At 32.5% G+C, this 23862-nt stretch overlaps 1 protein-coding gene across 1 annotated transcript in view; it reads right to left on the bottom strand.

The window, feature by feature from the left end:
* Window positions 1–13759: 13759 nt before the first annotated feature.
* LOC129745974 (EGFR adapter protein-like) overlaps window positions 13760–23862 on the bottom strand; it is a 28084-nt gene continuing 17981 nt past the window's right edge. Inside the window, exons 3-4 of the mRNA XM_055739386.1 lie at window positions 14612–15175; window positions 13760–14480 (exon numbers count right to left, since the gene is read on the bottom strand). Of these exons, the coding sequence (XP_055595361.1) occupies window positions 14289–14480; window positions 14612–15175 (756 nt within the window). The 3' untranslated portion in view covers window positions 13760–14288. The remainder of the gene's footprint in view (window positions 14481–14611; window positions 15176–23862) is intronic.

Here is a 23862-nt window from a genome sequence, read left to right as displayed (position 1 = left end):
GCGAAGCGCTCCCTAGCTCCAGCAACAAGTGCAGGGATTGATAGGGATTAAATTTCTTTTAGCATTCCTGCTGCCAAACATCCCATCAAAACCCGGGACATGCCAATGTGCTCAAATGTTTGGGGGGTTGTGCCCATATATGTAGGAATGAAAGACGAATCGGTTGGTCTGTCAGCTAGTCAACGGGTCACACCGAGGGAAATTATCTCAGAAAAGTTGGGAAAAACAAATGCATTTATACAGGAGTACTTTGATTTTGTACAATTTGAAAACGAAGTTGAAGGAGTTCGTGAATTCTTAAAAGTAAGTTTTTTAGGCATCTGTAGAAAAATCTTCGATTTATTCCCTCGGTGCAAGTTTAAAGTGGTGGGTGGATGCCAGAATGCGGAATAATTGGGCAAGGATTTCTTTTTTCTTCATTTTTCAACCCGCTCGAAGAATCCAGCTGCTGATTTCGGAGAGCTTGCCAGGCAGCCACATCCTGATGCCAGCTGCCGGAGTCAATAAAATTCCAATAAACAAGCTTTTCGTGTCTTTGGATCGCACACTGGCTCTTTAGGTGGTGGAAAGCCAACTGAAACTCATCCAGATTTACTGGGGCGAAAGAAAGTGTTGAATGGGTGAATGTGTGGGTGGGCCCTTCTTTGGATGGACCTCGAAGGATCCGAGACTAGTAACTTGATGTGGTTAGTACGGTTGAACGGGCTTAATCTTGTCCCTTTCGAAAGAGTTTTATGCGCGCTGCTTCTGGGATGTTCCAACTTCATCTGGATGGCATCTGGAAGATTGTTGGGCGGGGGTTGGCAACTCATCCTGTGAACAGATAAACTGTACAAAGCATTCTTCTTGTTCTTTCTGTCAAGTGGTGGGTGGCAGGATTTGATTCTGGAAAATTGGATCGAAGGGCGTCGTGTGGAAACCGGAGGACTTCTCCTTGGAGCTGAGAGGTTGGCCGGTTTGGCTGCTGGCTGTTGGTCGTCCTCGTCCTCGTTTGCATATGCAAAGAGTCGGTACGTGTATTATAGATGTGAAGGAATTTCTCAATTGGATTTTACTGACTCACTCACTCGGTCTTCTTCCTTGTCAGAGCTCAGCCATCAAACCGTGAAGTCGATGAAATATTCCCCAGAGGTCAATGAAAGGGTTATGGCAGCTTGAAATTGAAATGCTTGTCAATCTAGGGAAATGGAATGCCATGCTTTGTTGGCCAGCGAAGGACGAAGCATCTTGGGGAATATTATTTTTGAAAATAAATTTAAAGAAAAACTGTGAGCACGTGAAGCGAATTTGAAGCTTATGAATCCAAACGGATTTTACCATCTTTACTTGTTTGAAAATGGGATAGAAATTGGACATTGGAAAAATATGCAGTTCAATGCTACTTTCATAATTTTAATTCATTATAATGAAAATTCTGTGAGAACACTGAATACTTTGAATAATAAACCTTACATCTGCAAAAAAAATAGAACTTTCTGAAAATTGTGTTCTTTGAAACTTGATATAAACATTCGAAGTGCATTTCTGATGGTCGGAATGGGTAAGAAAGCACTTTCAAGTAAAGTTTTGCCACTGAAGCATAGTGAGACGACAGATGTTGCTGTTCACTCGTTGCCTCCGGTAGAAATGTTGTCAACATCATAGTTCGCACATTTCTTTTGGATTTTTTTTTATTATTTTCTTCTTCGGGTTTCTCCCGTAATCGAGGTTTTTAAATGATGGAATTTTTTTGTGACTTCAACAACCAAAAGCAACAATAATTATCTAAATGGGTTTGTTTGTAGAGGAAAATGATTTTTTTTTTTCAAATATAAATGTACAGTTTAATTATTCTATTCATGCATTATTTCAAGACTAGTTTAATATACATAACAACAGATGAAGTTGAATTTCTTTTTAAAATTCTTTCACAGTGCAGCAATTTATACAATGTTTGAAAAATTAAATAGGGGAGAATGAGGATACTTGATCCCTGGGGATACTTGGTTGTTTGATTGATGTTTTACTCCCACGAAAATGCTTCTAATTCATCAACGGGTTCAAGTATCGTTCTAATTTTTGGAGCATAGAAACTTGAAGTTACAAGCTGTCAGAAAATGTCAAAGACGGCGAGTTGCTAAATTTTTCCAAAAAGATATGTTGAAAATAAGAAAAGAGGATCAAGTATCCCCACTAGAATAGCAGATGGGAATAGCAGTTAATTTAAAAAAAAAAAAAAACATGTATTAGGAATGGAGTATTCTTAAAATCATTGTGGTGGTCCATTTTTTGTTTGTTTTTTTTTTCATGATTTTCATCCTCGCGGATTCATCCCTTATCTGGGTCTTCCTTTAGTGGCTGCATAGTGGTTTTGGCTTTGGACATTTTCTCAAAATTGCCTGAAAATAATTTGCAACTAGACAGAAAATTGTTGTAAATTTGTTTTAAAATAAGCTAAAAACTGTTATAAACAAATCTAGTACATCTAGAAAAAAAAATTTCAATCGATTAAAAACCTTGTTAGAATTTCTTAAAATTATCTGAAAATAATTTAAAAAAATGGTCTAAAACTGGTCTGAAAACAACTGTGAAAACTGACTTCAAATTATATGAAAATTGTTGAAGAACTATATGAAAACCATCGCAACAACGTTTAAGTTATCTAGAAGTTGGCTCAAAATTGTCTGAAAATGGTCTAAAAATATTCTTACACATTTTATTAAACGGGTATGAAAATGATTCTGAGAATTGTTTTGAAATTGTCTTAAATTAACTAAAAAAAAAAACATAAAAAATATTATCGGCAATTGATCGGAAAATTGTCTGAAAACAATGTTTTCAAATAGTTTCAAAATTGTCAAGGAATTGTCTGAAAATAGTCACAACATTTCCTTAAATCATCTAAAAGTTGTCTTAAAATATTCTTAAACGATCTACAAATTATCTTTAAAAAAATCTAAAAATGTGTGTATGTATGTATGTATTGTATCCACCTTGGGTTTACGGCAGCGCCGCGGTTGTGGCAAAAAAAAATAACCCACACGTCCATCTTGGTTATCACGCAACACAATAATAACTCCTCAATGAGACTTCTAAGGGAGTGGAATCGTAAGCAGAGTCACTAACGGTATCCAGGATGAAAAGGGGAAAAGTCTCGAGAAGCTATAACCACGTTGTTGTCTAATCAAGATAGCATGCAAATTATAATCCCGCCGCCAAGGCTTCCGAAAAAAGAGTGCGTCCTTATTTTACAAAAAGTAATCAAACACTATCTTTTTCTCAACCATGCCAAATTCCCTTGACATAAATTGAGGAACGTCCAGTATTCGAAACGGTACTAGCATACACGGTAACCCGCTCTTCTTGTAAAACGAGGATACCCAGATGCCCCTGCCCTTGTTGTTCAAATATATTAACGAATAAAATGTAGTTAAACGAGATCATATAATATATTATAGTATGTTGTAATGGGATATAATAAAATAACATTGTAATACATAAGGTAAAATAATATAATATAACAATATAATTTCAATAAATGAATATTACAATTGACATAGAAAATATATCATTATATGGTAGGTATGACTAAATATAATATCTATCTACGTGGAAAAGTTTGAACAATGTTTAACAAATGTGCAAAAAGAGTTCAAATCACCCGAAAAATTATGGACAACTTAAAAACTAAACCGTAGTTTATCAGCGGAAACTGAAATGAGAATAGAGTCAGTTAAGTTCGATCTGGTCAAATCTTGAACAAATGTGAGAGCCAAGGTTAGAATGTTTGAATTAATCAATCTATTTTCCTGCTGCTGAAAATCAATATAATTAAAAACAGGAGAAATCATATCCTGATGCGCCTTACCCACGTTATATGATAGTTTATATAATGAAAAATAAAATAAAATAAAATTTAAAAATATACATTTAGTGAATATAGTTTCGAATGAATAATCAAATATGATATAATTTAAAGAATAAATGAAAAATAATTAGATACAAAATATAATTCATTTTTATGATTAAAACAGGTTCACAAAATATCCTGAAAAAAATATGTTTGAAAATAAATTTCTAGATTGTATATATTTGTTTTCTGCCTGAGTATTAACATTTTCACTATTCTCCTGTACGGCTGCATATGTAGTGTCGTCCACTTTTATACCTGTAAGATTAATTGTTTTAAGAATATACCATGAATGATTGAATGTCCATTTTCTAGTCTGACTATTTTGAATAATTAATTGGTAGTTTAAGAATGGTAATTTTTTTCTGAAAATAAATATTATTTTTAAGATAAGTTAACCACCGTTAATTAATTTTGTAAATTTATTTTTCGGCATATCGGTGAAAAGTAGTTTTGAAATTGATAAAGATGGATAGAGAAGTGAGAAGAAAATCTAAAGATGTTGAAAAGAGCGAAAGAGCATTTTTGCAAAAATGCTCTTTCGCTCTTTTCAACATCTGTAGATTTTCTTCTCATTTCTCTATCCATCTTTATCAATTTCAAAACTACTTTTCACCGATATGCCGAAAAATAAATTTACAAAATTAATTAACGGTGGTTAACTTATCTTAAAAATCATAATAATAGGCTTTAAAAATCAAATCAAATCAATGGTTCAAAATAATTCGGGCTTAGCCAAATTGGACCGTTGACCCTAATGATTAGCACTCATACAGTGCATTCATGCCGTGATAACGAAATATCAACACGGCTAGCGCATCGATGGAACCATTGCGCGCAATAGGGAAGCTTTCTGGAGCTTAACGTACGCCATATTTTGCCCGTCCGGAGTATACGTGTTCACCACATGTAGACTTCGGACCAACCAGATTTCATTGTATAGGTTAAGGTAGTGCCACCTCTATCCCGGTACTACTTCTCCTAAATAATGAAATGTTGCAGGGTAAAGTATGGTGTACGTTAATAAGTTTCCTCGCAAAAATGCTCTTTCGCTCTTTTCAACATCTGTGGATTTTCTTCTCACTTCTCTATCCATCTTTATCAATTTCAAAACTACTTTTCACCGATATGCCGAAAAATAAATTTACAACAATAAATATTATTGTTAGATATATAAGTACTGAACCTGGAAAGATATTGAAATATAATATAATATAATATATTACAATATAATATAATATATTACAATATAATATAATATATTACAATATAATATAATATATTACAATATAATATAATATAAAATATAATATTAAAAAAATAATATTTAAAAAAAATATAATGTAATATAAAAGAATATCACATCATATAGAAGTTATGACAAAATATAATATTTATGCTAGAAAAGTTTGAGCATTTTGATTCAATGAATAAGAGAGTTGAACTCTGAAACACCTGAAAAAATATAAATGAAGTGTTAGTTTGCAAACATGTTGAAGAAAACTAACCGCGAATTCAAACCCCTGAAAAAAATCTATTAAACAATTAACTGGATAAGCAAAATGCCTTAATGAAAATTCCTGTGATAAAAAGTAAACATTTCGGGCTAGATTGTTAAATCAGCGAGCTTCGACCAGATCAAACAAGCGTCCATAAAGATTTGAGTCTCGTTCAATTTATTAGCGGAAACAGAAATACGAATAAAGTCAGTAAAGTTTTGATTTGATCAAATCCTCACCAGATATGAGAACAGTAGTTAGAATGTTTACACGCTCACCCATTTGCCTGAAAATCAAAATAATTAATAAACAAAAATGTAAAATTGATTTGAAATTGTCAACATAAAATCACGTGGAAAAATTATTCGTGAAGTGGAATTTCGATGGTATAAGAACAATTGACTGGTTAATTGATAGTCAGTAGCAATAATTTTTTTTTTAAACTATTCATCAATGCGACTCTGGCATATAATAATAAGATGAGGAAATTGAATTTGTAAAGTGGTTTGACAATACACTATGATAACTATAACGTTATTAGAAAAATGTAAAAACAATGATTTTAAGAATTTGCCCTTGTCTTAATTCAACTCCAAAATATTTTAAATGAACAAAGTTAACCAAACTAAATGAACAAATGTTATACAATACATTACTATCAAAAACACCAAATCAATTCAATGTAAAACTACAATGTTGTGCCTCCATACAATGGTTAATGATATATTCAGCTGAAAATAAAGCCAATACTTAAAATAATACTTATATGACAATGCACCAAAGCAGATAATAACCAGTTAGAACAAAAAAAAAACATCGTACGTAACACATTTGCTCAGAACTACACTCTCTTTCTTCCCACTATGCCCTCCTTGATCACTCCATTCCATTAGTTATAGAGTTCTAGATTTTTTTGAAATTATGGTTCATTCAATTTAAAATGAATGACAATTCATTCAATTTAAAATGAATGACAATTCATTCAATTTAAAATGAATGACAATTGATTCAATTTAAAATGAATGACGGTTCAGCTTCAGCTTCTTTGTACATGCTTCCTATACAAATAATTAAAATTTAAAATTAAATACAATTCGTTCTTATAACCAAATTAAATAAAAAGAAAATTAAACTTAGCTGAATCGTTCGGTTCGTTTCCATCTCTCCGGCCTGCTGAAAAAGCGTCATCAAACGATCACAGTACCTAGCCGATGGTTATTCTTGCCCTTCATGCTACCCAAAACGAAAAACGAAGCATGCTATGCTTTTCGTTCATAAAATGACATTCACACACACGCGAATCGGAAACGATATTTTTTCAGCCTGCCCCCTTCCCTTTCTGTTCCATCACCCCATAACTTAGTAACAAAGGTTGAAAAATCAAAACTTAAGCAGCATTATTGAACCCATTGCACCAATTCTCGATCCTGTGTTCAAATTATCAAGAGGCTCCCATTCTTTAAATGTAGCACTTTTCATCACTGGCTCCGGCGCAGAAAAAAACACGATTCAAAGGCAACTAAACTTTCGCTTTCACCGACGCCATATTTTCCTTCCCGTAACTTAACTTTTATAGCTCTTCTGATAAAAATATCTTTCTTCAACTTGAATCGACACACTTTTTATATTTTCTTAGGAACTCTTTTTTATCATCACAATAACCATATTCGGACGTGCTTAAAATATCCAAGCAACTTGAACAGCAAACCGCAAACGGACCGACTAGTTAAATGAACCGCACTGCTCGGGTTCTCTAACGCGACTCATCTTTAAAAAAATCTAAAAATTGTCTTAAACTCGTTTGACATCAGAAATGTCTTACAATTATTTCAAAAATGATAGAACTTTGATTTAAAAAAAATGCCAATTGTAAGAGGATTTTGAGAAACCATCGTTTAAAGCAATTAAAAATTTGTCAAAGAATTGTCTGAAAATTGGTTTAAAGTTTTTACAAAATAATCAGATAATTTTCTAAACACATTGCGGACCAAATACGAGATATCCCGCTTTTTTGCTTGCCACGAGTGTGTTACACTTAGAAGTAAGTATAACTCAAATGTTATAAATTTAATAATGAAACTTTATTATACAAAATTAAAAACACAAATTTTTCAGTAACTCGAAGGCTCTAAATTTGTTGAATTTGGTCCTAGGGTTCCTCAGAATAGGAATGCCGAATTTTGATATTTTCTGGCTCAGATTTCTTCGCTGTTCTTAATGTATTTAAATCTCCAAATTTCCTAAATTTTTTTTGGAAATTGTTTTTAACATTTTCTGCAATTTGGCAATAATGGTTTTGAAAAATGTTCTGGAATCAGTGATAAAATTGCTTTTAATTGACCTGAAATCATTGAAAAAAAAAGTAGGAAAATTAACGCTCAGTGGATGAAAAATTGTCAGAAACATTGTTCAAAAAATATAAAATTGTTAAAAAAATGCCTGTAAATTATCTGAAAGTTTTACAAAATCACTTGAAAATAATATAAAAATTATTTAAAAGTTATCTGAAACAGTTCTTTAAAATTCTTTCATAACTGTTTCAAAACTGTCATGTAATTATTAAAAAATGGTAGCAAAAATGTAGAAAAATTATCGGCAAAAATGTATAATCGATTTTTTTTTTCCAAATTTCTATATCATGGAAAGAATTTTTTATATTCATTTTATGCTATTTATTGAAAATTACCTGAAAATTGTCTGATGATGGCCATAAATAATATCTTTCTCAAAACTGTCTTAAGGAAAATTGTCTAAAATCAGTGTTTAAAAATTTGTTTCCAAATTGTGAAAGAATGGTCTGGAAAATGTCAAATAATTTCTCAAAATAACCTGAAAGTCGTTTAAAACGGCAAAAATAATTCTAAAAATGATCTTTAGCAATTTCAATATTGTCTTAAAGTTATCTGAAAAGTGTCTTAAACTGTTATCTGACTACAAAATTTTAAAATTTCTTCAAAATTAAAAAAAGCTCTGTAAGTTATCTTAATTTTAATTAACAAAACTACCTGGACTGGAACTGGTCTAAAACAGTTCTGAAAATTTTCTGAAATCAATCCAAAAAACGATTAATAAATGTAGAAACTAGCGATACATTGATGGAATATAGTTTCGAAATATCGTTTTAAAATTGCATTAAAATTATCAAAGAGATCAGAATTGTAGGAAACTTAAACAAAATTATCTGATATTTATCTGGAAATGGTATAGAAGTTTTCTTTAATTTGCCCGAAAATAGTTTGAAACAGGTCTAAACACAGATTATTTTCTGTAATTCTAATTCCTGAGAAAAATAGTGTTGATTTAAATTAAAGATGTACCGAATATTCGGTCGGCCGAATATTAGACTCCGAATACCACCCAAAAACAGTTTGATGGAATATTTGGTTCATCGAATAGTTAAGCTAAGTAATCTTCCAAATTGGCCGAATAGGCTGAAAATATATATTTTAAATTTATACAATAACATAGGGGAAAGGTTTCCTAAATGAGCCTATCAGGTTAAATGACACTACGGCTGTTTGATGAAATGGCTGACTAGACAGCTTATCTGACCAATGCATTTTGAGGGTGATACGCTTTGCACATAAGGCAAGAAAGAATTTTTTGAATTAACAAACTCAAAAAAAATTAAAAAATCATACAAGGTTTTGATACATTTTGATGTAATATTTCGACTTTTTAAAATTATACGTAAAGAAGTTTAAAACAAAAACTAGGATGGTTTTTGTTTCTTACTCAGACGAACTTAAGAAATTCAACATGTTTCAGCTTTTATGGACGTTTAATAATAATTATATGGTGGAAAAATAGAGTGTTTTTGTATGCCCCCATCAAGTTTGTAAAATGCCTCCATCCTAAAATAACAGGTTATATAAAATAAATAAATGATTTTTATCACTCAACCTTCTAATCTAAGCTCTGAATAACATCTTAAGAGAGAATTGAAGATCAAAAACAGATTTGACAAAGTTTTCTCACGGATGAACTGCCTCCATAGTATGGCAACCCTAACTTTTGTTTTATTCCAAAAAAATATAATATACATAGATTTTTATAAAACTTCAGCTTTGTCGTACGGAAACTATTACTTTCTAGCAGTTTCAATGAAATTATACGGAAATATTGCCCAAAAAACAGAAATTTTGCTCAAAACAGAAATAGGCGCATTTAGCCCGCACGGTTTGAGGTTCGGCATTTTAGACAACACTTACAATCAAATCGTTTTCTTGGGAACAGAAGAAAATTTTAACATAAAAATTACTCCGTTGTATAGAAAACAGATGCCTGCACACGTGTATTCGATGTGATATTTGATTAAATCAGTGTTCTGCTTAAGAAGCGCATATAGCCCGCTCCTCCCCTACTTGTCGAATTTTTCAAAAGATTTAGTATAATTTATAAAATATCCAAAAGTTATGTTGAAAAAGCTACACAATCATCAAAAACTTATGGTTTCAGTTGAACATCTTAGGTGTATCCGTGTATCTTTCACTATGTAGATCGTACAGGAGCATGCTTTACACTTTGATAATCATTTATACAACATTTTCTTGAAATCTGGCCGGGACTCGCGGCTTAATTCAAATTATTTGATAAATAAAATAAAAAACTTAAAATTTCAAAATGTTGTGCTTAAAAACGATTTTTAAATAAATTTCAAAATGAACATACATTTTTCATCCTAAGATACGATTATAATACTGCTGCGATTCAATGAAAATTTTAAAATTCAAGTTATTTTCTTTCACTTTCCTCTTGTTTGTTTTAGGCCTAAATGTTTGTTCTTTTTACATCTACAAGATCGATAAATCCTACAAGAGACACGTATTTGAAAGTTTTTTTTAGATCTGAGAATTGTATTAGGAAAAAATGCATGAAAATTGACATTTCTCCATACTTAATGTTTTGAGTTCGTCTTGTTACTTTTTCGTACCTGAAAATTATCACATTTTCAAAGAGGATGGACAGTATTAGAGAAACATGATTTACAAAGAAAAAAAGAACGTAAGCCGTTTTATGACATCAATTTATATTTCATTAAATGGTTTTCTTCTGTCTCTTTGGTAAAAGTTCGGGCCGGCCCGATTTCCCGGATTATTTAAAAAAAAAGTGATATGTTCACTCAATTTGCTAAAACAAAAAAAAACAAAGTGTATTGTAAAAATTTACTGTATTGCGTCCAAAACTAAATTTTTTGAGCAAGATTTATAAAAATATCTAATCATGGAAGGTTTTTATGAAAGCCTTAAAGACGATTACAAAACTAGTGATGAGTTTTTAAGTTATTTTCTTGATTTGTGTTGAGTAATTCTTGGATTTTGAAAAAAAAAATGCTCGGATTTGGTCGACAATTATGAAATCAAATGCCCGGATTTTGTCAGGTTTTATGGTAAAATAGACTGGATTTGTCCGGCCGTGATAAATGCAAAAAAAATTCTGGCAACCTTTCTATAGACTAGAGATCTACGAAACGGATCAATGTAAAATTTGAGAGTTTTTGGGATCGAAGATGGTTCCTTTAATACTGTTTAAATAAAATAAACTTAATCGACATAGAAACTCAAACATTCAAACTGAAGCTCAGCTATAAATCACAAATGAAGATATGTACAAGCTCGAACAAAAAATCTTTAGAAATCTGTGAAAAATTTCAAATGCACAGTGCCTTCTATTGCTTGGTTTGTAAGCTTTCAACGGCGCAATAGATGGCACAGTTTTAGATAGCTCGTTTAGGAGTAACAAATTTTCGAAAGGGCACAACCGTGTATGAACTCATAAATATAACATATATACTTCAAAATATTGTACAACTTCAAATTGTGGAATTATTCAATTTAGTAACAACTACCTACTTTTAGCTGATAAAATTGAATAATTACTTCACCACAAAGACAACCGAAAATACAAAAAGCCTTAAATACACTTACACTTTTTGAACGATCATGAGAATCAGAAGAACCTAACCTAGCTATATCAAATCCAATAGAAACATAACTGACGAAAAGTCTTACGTAGCAGTTCTATGCATCGTAAACTTTCATTTGTGACTTCTGTGTTTCTTATTGTATGGCATTTAGTACTTCAAGCAAGTACGAAAAAAAAATCCGATAGTTTTAGACTTATATTTATCATTTGCTAAATAATGAATGTGTTTCGAAACTTCATCAGTATTTTTATCGAAACTCTTAAAGTATCTCAGTAAAAAAAACATTTCTAAAACATTTACTTCATACGACCCGTTCAAAACTGATTACATTTTGGAATTTGTTTCTGCTTACACTGAATTTTCTTTTTGACAGTTCTCTTTGGTTTCCTTGAAGACATCTAGTGACTTAATCCAAAAGCATACAATTGATGCGAAATGGTCGTTGGGACTTTACACAAGTTTCAAGGCCTGATTTGTACATCTGTTCATCTGTGCTTAAATTCTCAAAAAAAAAATTGTGATCCTAGGTAATCTTTTTAACAAGTTTGAACAATTTTTGGATGGTGTTGCAAAGCACACCGGGTCAGCTAGTAGTTGATAAAGCCAACGGCCGTTGGTCGAATAACACTATTTGAAAAATATCTAATTTAAACGCAGTAGATTTTTTTGGTATCCCTTACATTAATTTTCGAGTATACCTTATCGATGAAAGTTATTATTTTTAATGTTAAAGAACTTGAAAACTGTGCTAGGCTTGGTGCTAGGTGCTAGGCAATGAATAAATACTAATCTGTGAAGCGCCCTTGCACCTGACAGCACTTTTCATGCATTGAAGTCCAAATTATAGTGAAAATTTTGATTTTAAATGAATAAAATACGTTCTTTCAATATCTTCACGATAAAAGGTGCGCTCACTTAAATGAATAATTTTATGAATAATTGATTCATAAGTTTTTAATCATCGTTGATTGTTTTTTTACAACACAATATGAACGTATGGGAGATGAGGGCAAAAAGAGCACCCGGGGCGATCTAGGCACCCCTCGTTTCTAAGGAAATACGTATTTTCTCGAATAAATTTTAACAAGGAACAGTGTGAATTTTTCAGCAAAAAAAATCTCTTTATCATCTTTATAGAAATACCTAACACCGGAAAATAAGCTCTTATGATCGTTAAACCATCTTGATCTATAATGTACGTACTGCAACATGATAGACACGGTGTTCTATTATTGATTTTTTGATTTTTCATTATGACTATAACCAATTTAAAAACCCGTTTTTACTTTAACTTGTTAACTCGGGGCAAATTCAACTCGACGAAGTTTACTGAGTTATAGGCCTACAGCTTGACTCTGACATTTTAGCGTAAAGCTTAGTTCTTTTAGAAATGGGACACTTTCATTTGCTAATAGCTTATTTACTAGTAATCGAACATTTAAAATTTTGTTGCCTACTTGACCTAATTTTCCAAAATTTAAAATTTACACGTTTTTGAGATAATTACGATGTTAGAGAAAAAGAAAAAAAAAAGAGTTGGCACAGTTTCTTTGAAAATACATCTCTATCAAATTGGTAGCTGTCAAAACCGTCATTGAAGAATTGCTGTGTCTGAATAGTGGAAAAGTATGCAAACACCGTCAAAAATGTACACATTGGAGTGAAGCACATGGTCGACAAATACGGTTAAGGGTCATCAGGGAAGTCATGTCTCATACCAACATTTTTAATTTTGAATAACTTTTTTAGTCTATGAACCCGAAACAGTGATGTAACTCACTTATTAAAGCTGTTTTCTATAGTTAAATATGCGTCCTTAAGGTGGCCATTATACTCTTAATTCCCCTATGTCGATTGAAATACTTTACATAAATTATAAATGATGACAAAATGACAAAATGATCTACAAAAACTGAGGCTAAAAATCTTCGTTGAAAAAACCGATGCATGATTATTTATATGTATTTGATAGATATTGATAAATCAATATTGTATGTTTTCGATGTTAATGAAAAACGTTTTGTGAGGAAAGAGGTTCGTATAATATTGATGCCAACTTAATGCTTTGAAGTGCGATTTTATCTGAGTTTTAAAATGCTATTACAGATTAATATTAGCCAACGGCGAAACCACAGACAAAACTAAACGTTAAGGATGAAGATCCAGTATTCTAGACCAAAAGTCATGAGATCTAATCTCAATTATGGCATCCATTATAATACTCTTTGGAGGTTTCAGCGTGTGTAAGATGATAACCTCATCATAACTTCGTATGGAGAAGGTAAGGTTCCGAAAATCGATCTCAATAAGGTTACATATCTTAATAGATAAGGACAAATATTCACAGATTTCTCTGTTTTATTTTTATTATGAAAAGCACTTATGGGGATGTTTTTTCGGATCTTGAAAGTAAAAACTCAACTGCAAAGACATGCAGTTAGATACTTAATGAATGTTATGTTGATACATCGTTTTCAAATTTATTCTAATCAATTTTACATACAGCTGCGGTCAAAGGTTGTTGTATACGGTACGGTCTATACATAGTCTATACATATCACATTATCATACATACGTCTAAGGGTTTTTAAGCACATAAGCACATAAGTATCATTCTAATGGCCTCAGATGCTGGGCAAAGCATCTTTAAATTATTTTACAAAAAAAACTTACTGAAGGAACGGAACAATTCGGTTTTTTGTGCATTGATTGACTTTTTTCAACAAAAATTTTAATTTTATTAAAAAAAAATTAAAACATAATCACTGTGTTTTTATTTCTTTGAATAATGTATCATAATTTTGATTGTTTTATTATTTTGACGTATTATTCTTCAACGATTCAAACGTTTATTTCTTTTTCACATTCTAACGGTCCCTATACTCCACAGGTTTCCCACAGTTATCTTATCATTACAAAAACCAACCAACAGTGTGCGTCAACATTTTCCTTCCCATAGTCACTTCAAGGCCTATCACAGGTCCAGATCGGAGAACAATTTGGAAAACTCGTGCAGGGTGCTAAAGCTATCGTAGTCGTCCACTCGTTTGCACTTGATGGGGATGTTTTGGGGCCTAGGAAGGGACAGCGGAACCGGAAGCATTTCCGGCATCACCGAATGGTGTGTTATCAGGGCCCGCAACGAGGAAAATTCCTTGGTGAAGCCCTAGGTAAATGAAAATTGGGGAATAGAATAAAATAAGTTATTGTACATATAAAACAAATCTTGCTAGGAAAATATGGAAGGTGTACAAAAGTGTGATAACAGTTTCGTTAAAACGTGCAATGAATTCTCACCTTAATTTTATAACCACGTTCGGTTCTCAAGATTAAATAATGCACTACTTTTGGCCCAGGCGGTGGTACCCTCAAGGAAAGTGCAAAGCATCCGTGCTTGGTAGTACTTCTTCGCACCAGGAAAGCCCCTGGGGCCTGTTCTGTCAGCACCTCCAGCGAAATTTCTCTCGGCAGTCCAGCCTGGAACCACGAAGCGCTGTCCAAGTCGTTGTCTTCGATGCTATTCAGACTGTCCGTCCGTTTGATGTTCGGAATGAACCGTTTCGGGCTCGAATTGGCACTGTTGGTCTGCCGCCGCATGAGCACATTCCGGCGGAACTCGTATTCCACATCCGGCCGGAAGGAGGGAACGGCAGCAGCCGGAAGAGGGCGTCCCGTGGCGAGCGATTGACGGCACGAGTCACCGAATTTGCTCGAAACGATCCGATCCAGGTTGTAGATGTCCTCCGACAGGATGTCGTTCAGTTTCTTCTGCGGTGAAGTTGGAGATGATTTATGATGGTCGCACATCAGCGGTAGATTTTCCTCGGTGGCGCGCAAAAATCCTAGCGCGAAGCGTTTGATCTGTTGGCAACAGAATTGGAATATTTACATATTGAAACCAAGTAAATGTGGATTTCTTTTATAATGAGGGGACTAATTATGTTAAAAAAACTCTTTTCCATCATCAAATTTACTAAAATTAAATGAAACGAATACTTTTATTGAACAATATATTTTTCATGTACAGGCTAGTCAAATACACTTTTTTGTGACGCTATTGTGGTGAAGCCATACTACTATGTTCAGATATAACATTTATGATGTTGAACATAGTAAAGTGCAAGTACCCTGGACCCTTACACCTCTCTGAAACCAAACAATTACTTGTTTCTGCTTAGCACTGCTTTTGTTTTAAATAGATTTATGTATTAAAAAACAATATTTAACATCAGGTTTCGACTTCTTGGAAATTTTCATTTGATAGGGGCAGTTTGGCCTAAACATGTTACTACACACAAAAAAAGCATAGTAAAACTACTAAATCCGTGGTTTAAAAGAACAACAGGCAACCATATTTTTGAGTCAAATATGTTTTGTTGTTTATAATACCTTACGCATAGTTATTTTACCATGTGCTCAATTTGGCTGCGCATAGTAAATTCGACTGCGTTTTAGTAAAATTGTCAATGAAATGATGCGTTATTTTACTTCGTGCCTAGTAAAATTGATATGTTTCATGATGAAACTAGTATGTGTTATGATGGAGATTAGTATGCGCGAGGAGCTTGATTTAAATAGTAAAATTACTATGTATGTTTGTTTGTTTATTTGCATGCATGCATTATAACATTATTCAAAACATGAAAATTCACACTTCCGACACACGTCGGTCAATTTTAGTGTGTTCTCCCGATGCTCTGGAAAGATGTTCAAAGTTATGAAACTTGAAAGCCGCTCAAAATTTGTTTTTTTACTCACGGGTTTGATGATAAATGATCCTTCATTAGTACAAACAACAAGAATGTTTACCATGGTAAAATTATCATACACACTGATGTTTTTGAGTCAATAATGTTTTGTTCTCAAAAGTACCATGTGCGTAGTATTTTGTGGATAGGAATTGGAGCCACAATGCCTAAATTACTATGCGGACGCTAGTTTTAATAGAAATTATGATGAAATTATCATGACCATAGTATTTTCGACAACAAACATTGAGAATTGTCGAAAATTACCAGGTACATAGTAATTTCAATAATATTTCATGCGCGCTTTTACAAAATTGATGTTATACTTTGCGTGGTTGAAAATACTATAACGCAGAAATGGTAAAATTATCATGACAACGGCTTTGGAATACCCATGCAATTTTTTTCCGTGTAGGGGAAAGGTTTCCTAAATGGGTCTATCGGGTTAAATGACCCTACGGCTGTTTGATGAAATGGCTGACTAGACAGCATATCTGACCAATGCATTTTGAGGGTGATACGCTTAGAACATAAGACAAGAAAGAATTTTATGAATTTACAAACTCAAAAAAATTTAAAAAATCATACAAGGTTTTGATACATTTTGATGTAATATTTCGACTTTTAAAAATTATACGTAAAGAAGCTTAAAACAAAAACTAGGATGGTTTTTATTTCTTACTCAAATGAACTTTAGAAATTAAACATATTTCAGCTTTTGTGGATGTTTAATAATTATTATTAGTGGAATAATAGAGTGTTTGTGTATGCCCCCAACATGTTTGTGAAATGCCTCCATCCTAAAATAACAGTTTAAATAGAATTAATAAATGATTTTTATCATTGAACCTTCAAGTGTTAGCTCTGAATAACATCTTAAGAGAGAGTTGAAGATCTTAATACAGATTTGATAAAGTTTTTCTCATGGATGAACTGCCTCCATAGTATGGCAACCCTAACTTTTGTTTTATTTAATAAAATTATAATGTACTTAGATTTTCATAAAACTTCAGCTTTGTCGTACGGAAATAATTACTTTCTAGCAGTTTCAATGAAACTATACGTAAATATTGCCCAAAAAACAGAAATTTTGTTCCAAACATAAATAGGCGCATTTAGCCCGCACGGTTTGATGTTCGGCATTTTAGACAACACTTATAATAAAATCATTTTATTGGAAACAGAAGAAAATTTTAACATAAAAATTACTCCAATGTATAGAAAACAGATGCCTGCACACGTGTATATAGTTTTTGTACACATATTCGATGTGATATTTGATTAAATCAGTGTTCTGCTTAATAGGCGCATATAGCCCGCTCCTCCCCTACACATGTGGTGTTTCAACAATTATATTTCGTTTAATCCTTGTTTTAATTCTGACCACCCTTTTGTATGTAGCATTCCGTCCACTAGTTTTGGCGTTCTATTCCACGGTGTGCTTTCTAGCTGTTTGAGTTTTCTACAATTATATCATGAAAACCAAATTTTAAGCATTTTTTGTTTTTAGTTTGACGTAAATCAGTTCCCTGAATCATCATGCAGAAAACATAACGATAATAATCTCACTTGATGCCCGTGCGGAAGTTAAATCATTTAAAAATTTACTAACATGGCAAACTTTCTATCATATCCGATTTAAACTGTCTTCAGACGAAATTTTATACAATCTTTTCACTTTGCAGTTTGAATTGCGATTAGCAACACCATTGCGAACGACTTAAGTTTTCACTTCTGATACGATTTCATGTTTGCTGAGATGCATAAGGACATAAATAGTTTAAAATCAAATGCGTAAAATTTTCAGAAAACTACCTGCTAAGTGAATTCAAATATTTTATTCAATTCTTCCTAACTAGCCAAAAAATTACGCTGCAAAATTTGTACGGAAAATTGATAGTAGGAAATTAATTCATGATTGAATGAAAAGTTTAATTTTTAAGGAATATTGAAGTGTGGGAAATGGGTTCTCCGATTTTTTTTCCAAAAGTTTTATTTTGGGAGGAGTTTCGAATGTTTATATTGGATTAGACAATTGGTCTGCAAGTATCCAAATTTACTGCAGAAGTGGACAGAAAACAGCTGGTGGATATTATATAAATTCAGCGGAGTGGTGAAATATTTCGGAATCTTAAACTCTTTAAGTATCTACTAGCAAAGCTGTCTGTTGGAAGTTTTTGTGGGATCCATCCAATTTGCTTCTTATTTGACCTATATTCAATAATTTTGAGTGTATTAAATTAATTACAATAAATTGTAATACTTTCCAGGCTGTGTTTGATGCTGTGAGCATTCATAAAAGGATCACATATTATCTTTCGAAGGTTATTTCAAGGCGAAAAAATTGATTTTTTTTTTAATGTTTGTCGAAAATAAATTGTATGATTTTTGCTTGAAAATGGGTCAGTAGATGTGGCAGACAGATTTCTTTTACAAACTATAAGTAAAACAAATACAAAAGTCATTTGAGTAATGAGTTTTAATTGTATTCTATCTTCTATACTTTATACCTAAAATGTTAGATACAAAGTTTAAAATTCGTTAAAAACTCTGCAATTTGCCTAATTTGTATGTATGTATTATATCCACCTTGGGTTTACGGCAGCGCCGCGGTTGTGGCAAAAAAAATAACCCACACGTCCATCTTGGCTACCACACAACACAATCATAACCACTCAATAAGACTTCTAAAGGAATGGAATCGTAAGCAGAGGCACTAACGGTATCCAGGGTGAAAAGGGGAAAAGTCTCGAGAAGCTATAACCATATTGTTGACTAACCACGATAGCATGCAAATTATAATCCCGCCACCAAGGCTTCCGAAAAAAGAGTGCGTCCTTATTTTACAAAAAGTAATCAAATACTTTATTTTTCTCAACCATGCCAAAATCCCTTGACATAAATTGAGGAACGTCTAGTATTCAATACGGTACTAGCATACACGGTAACCCGATCTTTTTGTAAAACGAGGATACCCAGATGCCCCTGCCCTTGTTGTTGAAAAATAATATAATGTAAATAAAATATAAAAGTATATAATATGATATAGTATAAAATATATTAAATATAAAATAATACAATATAACAAAATATAATGCAACACGATCTAATACAGTACAATATAATACGATATAGTATGATATAATATAATATAATATAATATAATATAATATAATATGATTGAACCGATATTGAATTGCGACTTTCATGATGCTGGAAGAAAACAGGATTATAAATCAAATTAAATAAAACAAAAAGTATTGTTTCTAACATTTATCAGCGATGTCGACCGGTAATCTGCAAGATAATGTAATTATGTATTACCAAAATATCCAGTTCAACATGCGGAAATTCTAAATCCTTCCTCGGCCCACTTGAATTTATGCTAGGCTGTGAAGATTGAAGAGGGGTTGAAGATCAAGAAATAATCAGCCACGCGCATTGATGTAAAATTTAGTAAATATTGTTCAAAATGCAGGGTCTTTATATGGCGATTTGATATATCTAAAAGTTCTTTTAATGTTTGAGAGCACTAACAAAAACGTTTTTTTAATATTAAACAGTTTAAGAAAAAGCTGTTATCAATAATTTATGGAAGTTGTTATTTTATATGTAAACTATAGTGTGATATAAGTGCGAAAAAATACAAAAAGGTATAATAGAGTTCAATGCGTTTACTGTAGAAGGTATAAGATCAACTGAAACTTTAAATTCAGTTTAGTGGCATGTGATGTTCTCTGAAAACTAAAACGTTATTGATAAGCAGCTTTTTTTAAAATATCGGAAATGAATATTTTATAACTCATGACTAAAATGAACACAAGTTAAACAGAAACATGATATATGATAAAAAGAAATCCTTTTGTTGGCCATCTTTTACACTAATGCGTGAAAGTTTACCATTTCCTTGCTGTTTTCTAAATTTAGGTCAAAATACTCTTTGAAAAGATACAATAATTAATGAGACATTCAGAAATACCATTATCCAGTAAATCAATTTTAAATCCTGAAAGTAAAATTGTTAGTTAGAAGCAATTGTTAAATCGCAGTTCAATCTTTGGAGGAATTTTAAAAAAGTGGAAAAAATATATGAAGATTTATAAAAACCAAACAAAAATAAACTGGAAGACTATTTGCCCCAGTGATCTACAGGGGAAACATATTTATGGAAGTCTCGCGTGCCCACACACAGTGTTGTCCTAAATACAAAAAAAAAATAATAATAATAATCAAAGATTTGGTGCTAAGTAATTTTAAAGAAGTGAAAGAAACTTTAATTAATATCAAACAGACGATAGGCTGACGCTGAAAAAAAAGATTGAAGAAACAACATCGTAATCTACAAATGACGACACTTATCCAACAACGGTGGAGCATAAAATCTTCATATTGATTACAAGGCGTTCATATATTGGTCTATATTCAGCACAAACTTTCCGCTGTTTGAATTTTGAGCAATTTTACAAGCTACTTATACATTATTCACGGTTAAGAAAAATAACTTTATCCGCATTTGCTTACTAGATATTAATTTATATGGCTGAAACGATCAATTTATGAACACTTAGAAAAAGAAAGTGGAATAAATATATACAAATTAAAAACCATTACCAAAACCAATATCCTTTTTTGCAAGTAAACTGAAACAAAAAGTTTATTTGGTAATTTGAAATATTTTGTGTTTGAATTAACTAGATCCGTGATGTCCTAATCAATAACATATTTAACTTGCGCAACAAGATTTATTAATAAAAAGCATCTGCCTCGAAGGAATCGATGGTGGAATGCCATGAAGCTGGATAAAACAAGTAAAAATTAAGATGATTTGAGAAACCAGAGAAAATTTTTAAATACGAGACATTAGTTACATATGTAATGAATGTTAAGGTATGTATTATTTGGATGACACCAAGTCAATCACTAGCGCAACTGTTATAAAATTGTTAACATTTTTAATGTGAATAATCTACGACAGGTATTACGCACACATTTAGATACCTGCCCAGTTGTCAAGTGATTGGTTGTTAAAATTTTGTTTTATCCACTTGATCAGTTTCTATTATGCAATCTTACCTTATCAAGAAACTCAAATTTTACCTTTGATCACACTACATTCTTATCTCAGGTATCGCCTAAATTCCGTTTACCGACCAAAACCATCCTTTTCAAAAATTAAAAAAAAAATAGATTGATTATTGAATCCCAGTTGATAATGTTAAGTCTGATCGCCACATACTTTTTTTTAAAAAGCAGGATTTTTTGCGAAACATATTGCGCCTCTTACATTTAACTTGAGACAGTATGAATGAAGCATTTGATAATTGAATACAACTAACAATAATGAGAAATGTAGTATAGTATCGAGTAGGTATAACGATATTTTAATTGAACATGAAAATCAGCTCTTAAGACGTGAACGATGTAACGCTATTGGCATATGCTTTTCAACGTTAAAATGTCGACAACTTCACTTCGTCGAAAGGAAAAAATAAAATAATTTATTATTTGCTGTCGAATATGCTATTTAACTTGTCTCATGTTTTATAATGATATTATTTAATTTTTGGATCGTTTTAATGTTACTTTTTTATAACGAGGTGATCAATAGTTTGAATATAGAATATCTCAATGAAAATTTATATTATATATCTATTTTTGAACCATCAAATCTTCTATCGTACTTTTATTTTAACTTGAAAAATGATTGAAAAGCTGAGACACTTGTGTGGATTAGGTCCCTTGCTACATATCTTTCCATTTTTCTCTTTACCCGTTGTGACGAAAATCGCAATTTACCTTTGTGCATATAGAGGTACATACATATATCTACTGGAATCGCAGCAAGCCGTGCTCGAAAACGGAAGTGTTTTTTTTTTCGCTGTCGCGTTTTTCCCGTTTCTTTTCTCGCGAATTGAAAAATACTGAACAACTTTTGCGATCGAACCGTTAAGGGATATAAATTATCTGAAATCTTATTTTTGAGGAAGAGTTATTGCTGAATTTTGTGATTCAATTGAAAAGTGAATTTCAAGCGGTGTGGATTTGTCTAAGATACTTGCTGATCCCGTACAAACTGCTAAAAAATTTTGAAGTTGTCCCCGAATACTGAAAATCCTTGAAGTTCCGGTAGAGTTGAGCATTGCAACGTGGAATTAATTCAGATTTGTTGTGGTTTGGCCGAGGTGATTTTGTACCAAGATTTTCGGTGTCACAGCAGAGCAGCCCAAATCTCCAGATCGACTTGAGGTCAATGGATCCCATTTCCAGTAGACCTTAATCTGTTATCGAAGCACTAAATCAGGCATGTTGAACCTCTGGACTGAAGACTACTAGCACTAACGATGTTGGAATCTTGGATGTTTGGATTTCACAATTCTTGGACCCCGATTCAAAGCTAAGTATCGTTTCATTTATTTTGTTTTTCCAATCCATTGCATAACACTTAAATTGATGTTTTTTCATCGAAGCTTCCGCTAATTTATACAGAACGGAACAGAATCAAAACAACAGAAAATTTGACTAATGATAAATCTTAAATGGCCCGGAGTTATTTTAGGTCAAGATAAGTCATAGTTTTGATAATCCCGATTAAGAATATCTATGTTTAAAAATTGAGACATTTGCTGAGCTTTTTTTTCGTATACTGATATTTTAATCGTAAATTTTGCTATGATATTTGTGTTTAAATCGTCAATCAAAAATAATTGAATTTCCATGTTCATTCATCATCGCTTAACTTCAAGTTAGGATTTTCATAGAGAGCTCTTGATATGCCATTGGATTAAGCGACTATATAAAAGAATTATTTTTAAAAATTAATGTTTATACTTGGTAATAGTCGTTAACTTTTTTTATCACCATTTAACCTAACATACTCATGCCTGCTAATGAACTGAAAGCATTCTATAGAAACTTTATGAGTCAGGAAAACAAAATTTATTGTTCACCGTAACACTAGTCAAAAGTGTCTCCCAACCGATTCCTTTAACCCCTCTCCCAACCAAAATTATTTTGCTAGGATGCAGAGGTGACCTCGGTCCTAAAGCACAAATTAGATCTTTCATCCTTTCTCTTTTTTCCAACCTATCTATTGACTACTAGGACGTGGCCGGCGCCGTTATTGACGTTAAAAGAGAGAGCATCAGTTATGTGCAGTGTGAATGAGCTGCTTATCCCAAGCACCATTCATTTGACCTCTGAATAAAATTGATAGCCTCGGTCAATCACGGAGTAGCAACCATTGGCGATGTGGAACTTGTTCTACTGAACCACGCCAGCGATCGTGGAACTCGAAATGATTGTTATCATAATTTGATTTTGGAACAAGTCATGCATATATTTTTTTCAACCATGCATTTCGGGTTTTACGGTTTAAGGTGGATGTGAGTAGTTAATCAAGCTAAGCTAAGCTAAGCTATAGAGGTACATACATATATCTACTCTTACAAACAAACGAGGAGCAAGGCAACGAGAGGATCAGCCTGGCTGAGATTTTTTCAACGATTGCTGCGATCTCAAAAAAAAAAAAAAAAAAATGTTCTTATAGCTCATAAAGCCGCGAATTTCTGTGCACTCACACAGTCACATTTAAGATCAAAATAAGCCATCTTCCGTTTGCTACTCAAAACCCTCTAGGACGACCTTACGTAAATCTTCGATCTCGGACTTGAAAACTATTTCCTTCAAAGACTTCAGACAATCATACCTCTGAGCACCGTTTCCTCGAAAGCATGAATCCCAGCCGAAGACCACACCCCCACAATATTGAGCCATCGAGCTTACCATATTTGGGGCATAACA

This window comes from Uranotaenia lowii, chromosome 2, assembly GCF_029784155.1.
Source record: "Uranotaenia lowii strain MFRU-FL chromosome 2, ASM2978415v1, whole genome shotgun sequence".
NCBI lineage: Eukaryota > Metazoa > Arthropoda > Insecta > Diptera > Culicidae > Uranotaenia > Uranotaenia lowii.
This window is presented reverse-complemented; position numbering and strand designations above follow the sequence as displayed.